We start from the raw sequence: 13,098 nt of genomic DNA on the forward strand, positions 1-13,098 counted from the left end.
ATAAATAAAAAGTCTTAGTTTTACAATTTAAACTAAACTATCATTATTGAAATTTAGTAACAACTGCTTGTGAAAACAAAGACAATAGGTTGTCAGCTGAAGGTCCTGCATGTTATTGAGGAAATTTAAAAAACATCAGAAAGTTAAGAAACAAAGTGGACAACAAATTGTTAGATGCATAAATAAATATTTGTTCCTGATTTCATCCTTTAGGTTGGAATGTCAGGCTGTCTTAACCAGTTTGTACTTTTCACCTTTCATGCATTCATTCCCCTAGAGATATTGATTTTCCTACAGTTTGGGTAGTTTGTTGTAAAAGTGTAGAAAGCAGGAAAGAGAATTGACCCAGTTTGGCTTGAGCCCATTCTAGTTGTATTGATGGAATCTAGAGCCATATAGATATAGATAAAAAAAACAAAACAAACAAAACAACTATTTCCATGATGCACGCCACGTGTACCTGATTCTGGAATATGCTCCAAGGGGTGAGCTCTATAAGGAGCTGCAAAAGAGCCACACATTAGATGAACAGCACACAGCCACGATAATGGAGGAATTGGCAGATGCTCTGACTTACTGCCACGAGAAAAAGGTGATTCACTGGGATATTAAACCAGAGAACCTACTGCTCGGGTTCAAGGGTGAGGTGAAAATTGCAGACTTCAGCTGGTCTGTGCACACACCATCTCTGAGGAGAAAGACAATGTGTGGGACTCTGGACTACTTGCCCCCAGAAATGATTGAGAGGAGAACATACAATGAGAATGTTGATCTGTGGTGCATTGGAGTACTTTGCTATGAGCTGTTGGTAGGATATCCACCCTATGAGAGCCTTTCCCATAATGAGACCTACAGATGCATCCTCAAGGTAGACCTATGATTTCCCCCATCATTACCTTTGGGGGCCCAGGACTTAGTCTCCAAGCTTCTCAGATACCAGCTTTTGGAAAGGCTACCCTTGGCCCAGATCATGGAGCACCCCTGGGTCAGGGCCCACTCAAGGAGGGTGTTGCCTCCATCTGTTCAAATGGCTTCTTGAGGCCTGTCTGCACCTGTTTCATTGTGTTTGTTCAGAGCTTTGCTGGCTCTCTTATCTTTTGTTTCTTCTAAGATGCTAATTAATAAAAGCTGAATCATTTTGTAAAAAAAAAAAAAAACTATTATCTATAGTTTTATCTATAAAGGATAAAGGATAAAGGTAAAATAAAGGAACTTAAAACGTGGGAAAAAATGGAATGAAAAGTTATTTTTGCCCAGAAATTTGAGAATTAAGTTTTGAATGAGAATGAGACTTGTGGTTAACTATTTAATATATAAGAGGACAGTGGAAGTTGAAAATGAGTTAAGGTTATGGTTAGGGTTAGGGTTAGATTAGGGTTAGGGTTAGGAGGGTGGGTAGGGTTTGATAATAAGATACACTATTTAGCCATAGGCCAATTGTTGAAAATGAGTTGTAAAGCTAGAATAAACCAGATGTTATCTCAGTTGTCCATATGTTTGTTAAACCTGGGATGTGAGTAAAATTATTGGTGGATAATACATTAGTAGATAAGACATCCAATTCTTTGAAATTTATGTAAGACTAGTTTGGTAGTTGGTGCGTGAATAGGAACATAAACTAAATAGTGGTTTAATGGAATGGCTAGCTGTCATCTTAGGGGTTGGAAGTGGGTTTGATAATCAGAGTGAACTACAACCAGATGTCTGATAATAAACCTATGGGTATTCTGAGTAGGAAATCTCTGCTGATCTTTCCATGCTCTTCAGCTATTAACTGGTAGGTTTAGTGTAGTAGAACTAACCATGAATAACCACGGAGTTATCCATGGAGAAGTTTGATAGAGAAATTATTGTTGTTGCTTTTTATAAAAGGAAGTTTCCATAAATGACAGGAGAATAATTCCAGATATTATCATTTATGGGATGTGGACTTGATCAGTTGGTTTTACATCTCTTGTAGCCAACTGCACTATCTTGTGTTTTTTCAACTACACCAACAGTTTTTATTTTAAACAATCTCACCTTAATGATCGGATGAAGACAGTGGGTATTTCCCAAGACAAATAAAAATAAAAATCTCATACATCAAATATTGAATTCAATTTTACAAATTCCTAATGTGTATCTTTGCCCCATCCACTCTGTCTAGATTTGAGCTCCATATTATTAAATTTTCTTGACAATATGCTCATTTATGTTTCCCAAGTGTGTAGCACCATGTGTGCACATTATGTATTTATTTAAAGAAGAAAGCAACAAATCACTATTACCAGCCAGGCATTGTGCTGATACCAGATTTCTTTTTCACAAATATGTGGTAATACATTTGTGTTATTTAGACGATTTTTTGTTCTATATTTCAAGCAAAATATGTATATGTATTTTTATTATGAAATCCATACATTTTACTCTCTAACCCAAGACAGTTATTACCTTGTAATCTTAAAAATAAATACAGGCTTTGATGCCTTGCCACCATAAGACAATATTACCTTCCTCAAAGCTTTCTTCCCTCTATCTAGGATTATTGATTTCCTTTTCATTTCTGAAGGAACTTTAGTTTGCCTTCAGTATACGCTGATCTCTAGTTGTTACTCTTCCAGCTAGTTTGATTTTCTTCCATTTTACATGGCTAGAGGTTTTAAAAATATTGTTCTTCTGATTAGGAGAATCAAAGATAAATTCATTTGAGTAGTATCCATCACCAACCGAATATACTCGCTCTTGCAATACCACTGTTATGTATTGATTACAGAATGAGGGTATCATTAGAGTAGCTACCAACATTTGTGGAGACAATTGATGCCTTGATCCTTGCCGTTTCACAGATGTGGATGCAAAGAAGAATGCGGGGAAAGAGGATAATTAATAATTTGTTACATGGAAGCATTTATTACGGAAAATGAGAAAAAATATATGTGAGTAATTTTTATATCTCCCCTGAGTAATGCCCCTAAATTATTCATTGAAAAATGAAAAGGAGGGATGCCTGGGTGGCTCAGCAGTTGAGCATCTGCCTTTGGCTCAAGGTCCTGAGATCAAGTCCCACATCGGGCGCCCTGCGTGGAGCCTGTTTCTCCCTCTGCCTCTGTCTCTGCCTCTCTCTCTTTGTGTCTCTCATTAATAAATAAATAAATAAAATCCTTAAAAAAATGAAAAGAAGACTTTTGTATAGATGTTTATACTATGCCCATATGTGTACATCAAGAATTCTTCATAAAAACATGATAGATATTCACCTTTTCATTCTTTTTGTTTTATACATTGTAAAAAAGTCTATCCGTGTTCATATATTTAGGAAACAGTATAATGGTTGCATCTGTGTCCTTTGTCTAAGCTCTGTACGTGTCAACCTAGGCAAATCGCTATAGTTTTGAACACCCAGTCTCACTCTGCCTTACTATGCAATGCAGTTTACTGACTCACATCTTGAGCCAAACACTCACCATTTTAACCCATGTCCATATTTTTCTCTTCCTCCTGCAACTGATAACCCTCATCCTTGTCTCTGTCCTTCCTCTTGTGGTTTTTTTTTATTTTATTTTATTTTAGCACTGCTGCTGGAATGGTATAGCTGAGCAAGAGGACAGATTAAAAGTCAACACTACATCCAGCTCAGGGGAAGGAGACAAAATGATGCTTCCTGAGCTGCCGTCTGTTGCTCTTAATAATGACTGAATATGGTGGCTCCATAATGAGTATGGGTAGGGCCCTGGTACATATGAGGATCTCTTCCTATGCTCTGACTAGAGGTGTGTCAATTCCTTCCTGGAAGACTCCAGGTTGGGCAGTCCTGTCACCATGATCCCCCAGAAGTGTGATTCCCTTGATGCAGGCACTGTCATGAAGCTTCCCAGCTGGGTCTCTTACAGCCTGCATTTTGGAGGCCAGAGACACATTCTCCACATGAAGGTCAAGAAATTTTTTCTGTCCAGGAACATCTCATTTTTTACTTACACCCACCAAAATGCTCTCCCTGAGGATCAGCTTATCACACATATCAAGTACTGTACTTTTTAATTCTACAATATTCAATTGAAATTTGTGTATAGATTCCAACTTACTAGTTTATTCTACATTAGTTCTTATATTTTGTGTATTTTTCTTTCATTTCATTTTTTAAAGAGTTTATATTTTATTTATTCATGGGAGACACACATAGAGAAAGGCAGAGACAGGCAGAGGGAGAAGCAGGCGCCATGCAGGGAGCCCGATGTGGGACTCGATCCCAGGTCTCCAGGAACACGCCCTGGGCCGAAGGCAGCGCCATACCACTGAGCCACCCGGGCTGCCCTTTTTCTTTCATTTTAAATGCACATAGTTGCTGTTGTGTTTTTGTGTGCTCTTGTTCCACCATCTGCATCGTAGGTATAGTCTCCCCCGCCTTTTCTTTCCTTTCTTTCTTGCTTTAGTAATATGTCATGAATTGTGATTCTAAGTATGTGTGGTAATTTTTACCATGTGCAGGAGTTGTGTATAAGACAACCACAGTAGCTCTAGGTGACCCTCTGGAGTTTTCTCTCTTTTCTCTGTTAGGAAGATAGAGGAGCTGATTACATACATCTAATCATAGGTTGTGCCAAGTCAGAGGTGAGTGGCTTTTAGTGAATCTTGGGCTAATTCTCCTTTCCTTGTGTTGTTTAGTCATGGGCTTGCTGGGCTTTCAATTACGAGTTTAGGTGACTCTGTTTTAGCAGTCTGAGAGCTTATGGGTGGTTGGCTGTCACCCAGAGGTTCACAACCCAGCCCTCAATCTTTTGCCACATGCAACAACAAAATCAGGTAAATGTATGATGGGGAAAGAGAGCATGAGCTTGAGATAAGCATCCTTTTACTATGCCTTGTGTTCAAAATATAACATGATGTTGGGGATCAATGCCTTTGAGAAATTCATAAAAGATCTCACCAGCATCCCACAAAGCTCTCAGATTTAGCTGTTGTGACTTGGGGAAATCTGATAGGGAAAGAGGTCCTCAATGTCTAATGTTTAGAGTCTATCTAACCCTGTGTAGGAACTAAGACATTGAGGATTTCTCTTTCATTCAGCAGACGTCCTCCACCTGGGCTAAGCCTAAAGTTCAACTCATACCTGGCGTCAGCAGAGGCTCAGAGGCTAAAATGTCAAGTGCTTTTCAGAATTATTCTACCTTGCCCAACATTTTAGTTCACCCACTCTAAAATATTGTTTAAAATAAAATTGAGATTTTCCAGGATTTTTCCTTACAGAGGACACATGGCCTGCTAAAACTTATATATCCTACCTGGAATTGTAAGTATCTTCTGCATCTTACACCACAAGTGAAGTTACCAAGGGTGGAATGTCAAGTATCATTTTCTTATCTTTTGAGATTTTGAAGTAATTCTACCAGAGTATGAAACATGTCCCCAAGATGGTAAAGGCAGTGGTGTGGAAAATTCAAGAGCTTCTGAAGTCAGACTCCTTTCCTGTGTTCTCCATTATCCCAAGACCAGCAAGCAAGGGGGCCTCCCTGAGCCATCCATGCTTCCCTAACAGGAAGTGCAGCTATTGCATGGGAGACTGAGATCAAAGGGAAGAAATGTGCTTATTAGAAGCCACACTTTTGGAGTGAGTCCCATGGATCTAAGACTGACCACTGGGGAAATGGTTGGCAAATGGTGCTGAACCTCCGGGATTTGGTGGAGGATTCAGACACTGGGTGTTTAGAACTCCAAGGGTAAGACATTACGTAGCTGTGCCAGTATCTCTGAGGCTAACGGTACTGTCAATTCTGGGAATTACCAAAAGAAAAAAATCTATATGCATATATATTATAAACATATGCAAATGTATATCTATAGATCATTTATAAACATATGCAAGTGTATATCTATAGATCATACATATAATACCATTCTGTCCTTATCTACACCTACATTCATATCTATATGTGGTAACATAAAGAGTGTAAGGCACTGCCTCTTCAAGATGAGAGTCAGTGAGGCAACCCCATCATGAACAACATTCAAAACACTTCCCATGTCCAGTCTCCCTCTCATTTCCACTATTGGTATAGATATAAATGGAGGACTCACAAAGGAGAAATGTGACTTGTGGTTTCTTATTCTTTGCTTATGAAAGCAGATTACAAAGGGAAAGGGTGTTTGGAATTGTCAGACAGTGAGTTAAAGACAAAAACACACCCTCTGCTGGTCCTGCCATTGTTCAGGAGACACAGAATAATTCCATCAAATAAAATCAAGTGCTAAGATTACTTAAATAATGGAAAAGATAAATGTGCCGAGAATTAGTATATTTTGGTTATTGCTCAGCGGCTAGCATTTATGATCTCAAATAATAAAAAATCTCAGGGATTTTCTGTCAGTGATCTGTGATGAAAGCTGTAACCTTTCTCCTGACAGGGTGCTAAAACTTAATAGGCAAGTTCATTTGGGATTGAGTATCTTTTTGGAAATCATAACTCTTTAGTTTTCATTTACTTCTTGATTAGGTTCAGGTGATTCATTCTGCTGTTCGTTGGGTGCAGGTGAAACATTCTGTTCTTCCTTCTTATCCATTTTTTCCCTTCTCATAAAAAACCAAATTAACAAACAACATAATAAAACTGAAGAAGGCACCAACTGAAGTAGTAGCTGGTAAGTCTTCTTTTGCTGTTCCTTCTGTGGCACTTCAGTCCCGTTTCTTATTGGGGGTGGGCCGCTATCAACACTACCTCCATTGCCTTTTACCTGGCAGCTGGGGGGCTTCCACTTATGGCTACAATGGCAGTGATGTCTATTGTTGCAGATCCCATTCCTATGGCAGGTCTTGGGTGAACAATCAGTTTTCAAATATGCCAAAGGGATACACTTCCTTTGAACACAGATACGTTCTTCACCACACTCTGTACCATCTTTTACTTCACCAAGATCAGGCAAGGGCATCCCATAGTGGAAATCTATACCCCAGCAGATGCTGTCATTGAAGTGAAGCCAGTGCAGAGTAGAATGGTCTCTCAGAGTGGGGATTTTTGCCACATCCTGACACTGCACCCTCCCACACAGGGTATCTGAGGTATTACATTTTATAAACTGATTGTTCTTGAGACCACAGTTACCAAAACGGTCACCCCGAATATTCACTGTACTGTAGCAAATCTGACTTGCACTCTTGGCATTTGGGCCAAAAAGTCTGCTACAGAGTTCATCACGGATATTGCATCTCTTTTCATAGCAGTAGCCGCCACCTGTGCATTTGACTCCATCTTGCACGTACACATCTTCTGGACACTGATAGGATGTCCCATCACACCACTCAGGAAGATCACATTCATTAGCCTGTTCTCTACATACATCACCTGATGGCATGAACTTGCAGTCTTTGCAACAAAGCCCAAAAGCACAAGTAGCTCCAGGACTCAGAGTACAGTCTAACTGACAACATGGATCTTTTGTACACACGTTTAAGGAGCCACAGTCACACTCTTCTCCTTCTTCAACCACACCATTCCCACAGCGCGTATACTTGAAGATTCTCTCTGGAGTGTGTGGATGGAAGATACATCTTGATCCTACAGCAGTGTGCCAATATTGAGCATAACTGCAGTTGCTGAATTTAGTTGCCTGAGACTGCTCTGCATACATTATGCACACATTGTCTGCACATTTACACGTTTCTTCATCATGCCACATACCCAGAGAATGACCAAGCTCATGTGACACAACAAATGCAAAAAAACCCAAATTATCACTTGTGAAAGCATCCACTGCACAGTTAGTATTATAGTTACATATTGATCCGACATAAGATATGCCAAGAATACCATATCTTCTTTTTACAAAAACATGGGCAGCATCATGGGGCACACGGGCATTGAAGCCTTTTTTCTTCCAGGCGCAAAATAAATCCACAAGTACATCCATGTTCTCTATTTCAACAGGGTTTCCTTCATTCCATACCTCCATTCCAACTAAACCCACATCGACATTTAGAGGTTGGTAGAAGGTATTTACGTTGTTCATAGTAGTAATCACTTCCAGCTGCACGGTTGTGACATTATATTCACGATAGGCATATCGATTGTAGTCTACTACCACTGCCATTTCAACATATCTCTTGTGCATCCACAGACCTTCATATTCACTTTGCACCAAAGTGGAATTACTGCTCTCTTGAAACTTCACATGTCGTGCTATCTTTTCATCTGTTAATCCACACCTCATAGGTGGGAATTGTTTCTCCTCGCTGTACATCTTATATACCAGGTGCTCGAATGTGGTAGAAAGCCTTTTGGGCAAAATTTCATAAAGAATGTGATTTATCTGTAATATTCCTTGAAAGCCCCCAAAACAGGTACTCAGAGAAACCAGGGAATCTGGATCCCCCTCTACATGGCCATGATAATAGCAGTCTTTCCTGATAAATGGCTGGTCTTCAAGAAGAGCACCCTGGTCTGTGTAAGTGAACACTGGGAAGTTTTTGGAGAGCAAAAGCTTCTTGACCTTTATATGGAAAACGTGTCTCTGGCCACCAAAATGCAGGCAGTAAGAAAGCCAGCCTGTAGGCTTCTTGACAATGCTCCTGTCTGTTATCCTCAAAGGAATCACCACTTCTGGGGGACCATGGTGATAGAAGTGCCCGACATGGGACCATCCAGAAAGAAGCAGAAACACCCTCAACCAGAGAATGGGAACAGCGATCCTCACACATACCAGGACCTCACCCACAGCCATTATAGAGCCACCATATTCAGCCATTGGTGAGAGCAAACCAGAGCAGATTAGGAAGCATTACTATTTTTTCTCCTGCCTCTGAGCTGGAGATGTAAGCTGATAAATCAAGTGCTGATATTTAAAGATCTGTCTTCTAGCAGTCACACCATCAGAGCAGCAGCACTAAAAGAAAAAAAAAATTAAAAGAAGGACAGAGACAGAGGTGGAAGATATAAGCAAATCAAGATAGAGGATGCAGAGAAGATACAGGTTAAAATGAGCTAGTGTTTGGCTCATGACTCAGTACACTGCATTGCATTTTCTCTTAAATAATTGTAAGGCAGAGTGAGGCTGGGTATACAAAACTGAGGCAATTGGCCATAGGTTGACACTTACAGAACCTAAATGAAGGACACAATTGGATTCATTATACTGTTCTATAAATATATGAATAGGTATCAACATTTTCACTGTATATTTAGTAAAACAAAAGGGTATTAATGGAAACATGAACACCTATCATGTTTTAATGTAGCAGTCTCAATTTATACATATGGACTGAGTGTGAATACCACTATATAGGTCTTCCTTTCACTTTCAAGTGATAAATTATTTAGTTACATACATTAGAGAAGATATAAAAATTATTCACATATATTATTTTTTTCTCATTGTCTCTAATATATGCTTCCATGTGACAAATTATTAATTATCCTATCTCCTTCCTGCATTCTTCTTTTCATCTAAGCCTATAAAACTGCAAGGACAAAAGTGTCAATCATTCTAAAAAATATTGGCATCAAAGCCTAAATTTGTAAGATTGCAAGATAACTAGTTCCTAAGTTTGAAGTAAAATGTATTTATTTCATAAGTTAAAAAAATATACATATTTTGTATGAAAAATGAAATAAAACAATGGTGCAACACATTCAGGAAATATAAATGAACATACATGTCATGATATTAGTGGTCTGGAGATATTACTGTTCTTAAAATTGGACAGAGCGGTTGAGACAAACTAAACATTAGAAATTTGTAAAATGTCAGTACTATATATATATATATATATATTGCTTATTTTTATTATCAAGTCAGAATAGCCACAATCTTTAAGAGATCATTAAAGTTATATGAATATTTGAAGTAATGATACCAAGAACTCTTGCTCCAATTGAATAACTAGGAAAGTGAAGTCAGCTATGAGGGATCTAATATAAATTGATCAAACCATCTCCCACAGTAAGAGGCAATATAAAATTTTATATTTATATTTATAGTATTTTATATTACTTCCCATAGAAGTAATATAAGAATAAAATATACATAATTAAGGACCTATCATCTCCTAGTCCTTGTACCCATTTATGCTTAATCTTTTTTTTTTTTTTTAATTTTTTTTTTTAATTTATTTATGATAGTCACAGAGAGAGAGAGAGAGAGAGAGGCAGAGACACAGGCAGAGGGAGAAGCTTAAAAAAATCTTGATTCTACATTCCTTGACCTCTTTTCTGCAGAATCATTGTGTCACGTATGGAATCTTCCTTTCATGAAAAGCAAAGATCGCTCTACTCTAGCTTTTCATGGAAAGTTTCTTATTCCTATTTCATTTTACTAAACACACCAGTCAACAATTCAAAGCCAGAGCAGAGAGGAAGATTTCCATTCTCAATATTCCTAATATGGCATACAGAACAAATGACTGGTCCCAATTTGCATTGATTACCAAAGCCACTTCCAAACCACTAAACTGGTAGCCATCTCATTAGACCACTATTTAGCTTCTTTCTTACTCATACAGCAATACCCAAATTCATGCTACATAAACCTCAAGAAACTGAGTGTCTAAATTATTAAAGTATTATCCACCAATAATTTTACCCACATTTTGGGTTTAGTGTGCATGTGGATAACCCATATACATCTCACTTATTTTAGTTTTACAACTCATTTTCAACAACATTTAGCCATTGGCCTATGGCTAAGCATTATATCTTAATATCACCTGCATCTAATTATCAAAAACTCTAAATTATAAAAACTCTAACTGTAACCCTAACCATAACCCTACTCTTAACCTTTAACCCTTATTATCACCCTCCAGTGTCCTGACTCTTACATATTAAAATTAACCACAACTCTTATTCTTATTCAAACTGAATTCCTTTTTTTTTTAAAGATTTTATTTATTGATTCATGAGAGACACAGAGAGAAAGAGACACAGGCAGAGAGAGAAGCAGGCTCCCTGCAGGAAACCCAGTGCAAGACTATCCCAGGACCTCAGGATCACAACCTGAGCAGAAGGCAGATGCTCACCCACTGAGCCACCCAGATATCCCACATTCCTTTCTTAATATACTTTCTTTTCATTTTTCCCCACTTTTTAAGTTCCCTTCATTTTAGCTTGTATCCCTATAGCCTAGCTCTAGACTCCTTCAATACAACCACTATGAGCTAAAAGCCTCAACCCTAACTAGGTTAATCCTTTTTCCTGCTTTTGCTGCTCCCATAGAAAAATCTCAAAACTGCTGGGAAAATAAACCACAGAGTATCTATAAGGAAGTTAATGGGTAAAAAGAGGAAACCATAATTAGTTGAGATAACCTAATACTTCAGCCTAAAGGATGAAGTCAGGTATAGATATTCACTTCAACCAATTTATGCTTTCAAAAAACTGAGTTTTGTTGTCCACGTTGTTTTTTAACTTTCTGATTTTCCAAATATCCTCATCAATACATAGGACTTTCACCTGAAAATCTCTTGTCTTTGTTTGCACAAGTAATTAATAATTACTGAATTATAGTTATGGTACTAAAACCAATAATTCAACATTTCTTGTATGTCTAATATAGGATTTGATATTTTGTCTTTGCTTTCTTGTTGCAGATAGCAGGCAGGAGACTTACTTCAGGTTAAATATTATCTTCATCATTAATAAGATCTAAATTCCTAGGGTACTTAGATATTTTTCTAGGACTAAATCCCCTTTAGTCCTAGAAATATATTTCGCAAAATGCCAAGAAACCACAAAAAGAAAGATCCCTAAATTAAATCTTTGAGGACAACATCTCTAAATTGTGAGTAAAATCCTAATATGCTAATTTGCTTTTTGTTTTTCTTAATATATACTTGGTAATTATTGTGGAGTATAATTATTTAAGAACGACATAGTGCTAGCAAGATGAAATTAATCAATACAAATCTGTCAGAATTTATTCCTAAGACCTCAGCTTCCAAGCAGGTAATAGGAAAACAAACTCCAAGAATATTTGAGATGGACTGTATTTGTCCTCATAACGTTATTTCATGCAATGATTCAAGACACTCTTCCTAAGAGAATATAAAATTTTCATTAATAATTGGGTATAGTGCTATAATAATACAGAAACTTCCAAGTAGATGGTCATACACTATCTTTTATAAATTCATCAAATCCATCGATCTATCTACTCTAATTACCACTTACCCTCTCACTTCCATTTGTAGCCTATCAGTTTTTCCCAAACTATGAGTAACAACCTATTAAATACACAATTTTGTTTATTCAACCAAGTAAAATAAGCCAGAATAAGACATAATCCAGGTCACTGATCCTCCTTAAGATTGAAAAATTGGCAAAGAAACATGTGGTGTGTGTGTTTGCATGTGTGTATTCATGTATGTACAAATACTATGCTTCTCTCCTTTACAGCTAAATTCTTGGAAGACTTACCAGCAGTAGAATTAATGATTCCCACTATCTTTTCTAACTTTAGCCCTATCATAGAAAGTTTGTGCTACCTCTTTATGGACAAAGACTTATCTGAAACTTACCTAATAAAGAGTAGTAATAATCCCCTCCCTTTCATCTCCCATTTGATTGTGTTCTACATTTAACTGCTTAGCAACAAATCTTTCCCAATTCTAAAGACCATGGCAACTGGATAAAAGTTCTACTCTGGCTCCATCATCTCTATCAAGCTTTATTTCTAATTATTCTTCGATATGAATAAATATGACTGTATTTTTTTTGTTCCTGTCCTATGTGTTCCGTGCACACAGTAGAAGCACTTCACCTTCAGTACTTTTGCTCATACTATTGCCCACGCCCAAGATAATTTTTTCAACATTGAACCATATTATGAAATACTTGAATTACTTTAAGTTCCAGAAAGAAATTTGACCCTATTTAAATCATTTTACAAATATTCAAACATCAGGATTCATCTGTAGCTTTCTTAATTATATTAATGAATAATTCAGATATTTCACATCTACAGATAAAAGTGCTTCATCTATTAGGGAGTACTGTTAGTGAGAAAAGGCAAAACAAAATTTAAAAGGAGAGATAAATATAGTGTGGGTGGTGATGTCAGCAATGTGGTGCATAAAGCATTCTTCATTTATCCCTCCTCCCCCACCTTTTAAAAAATAAATTAGATATCTATACA

At 37.4% G+C, this 13,098-nt stretch overlaps 1 protein-coding gene and 1 pseudogene across 1 annotated transcript; one reads left to right on the plus strand and one right to left on the minus strand.

Moving 5' to 3' along the window:
* The first annotated feature begins 436 nt into the window (after window positions 1–436).
* Window positions 437–1,157, plus strand: LOC121498079 (annotated as a pseudogene).
* A 5,287-nt stretch (window positions 1,158–6,444) lies between these two features.
* LOC121497670 (disintegrin and metalloproteinase domain-containing protein 20-like) lies at window positions 6,445–8,715 on the minus strand. The gene has a single exon (XM_041767427.1). It carries the CDS (start codon window positions 8,713–8,715, stop codon window positions 6,445–6,447), a length of 2,271 nt encoding a protein of 756 aa, XP_041623361.1.
* Between the last annotated feature and the right edge of the window lie 4,383 nt (window positions 8,716–13,098).

The sequence above is a fragment of the Vulpes lagopus genome, chromosome 8 (assembly GCF_018345385.1).
Source record: "Vulpes lagopus strain Blue_001 chromosome 8, ASM1834538v1, whole genome shotgun sequence".
Taxonomy (NCBI): Eukaryota; Metazoa; Chordata; class Mammalia; order Carnivora; family Canidae; genus Vulpes; species Vulpes lagopus.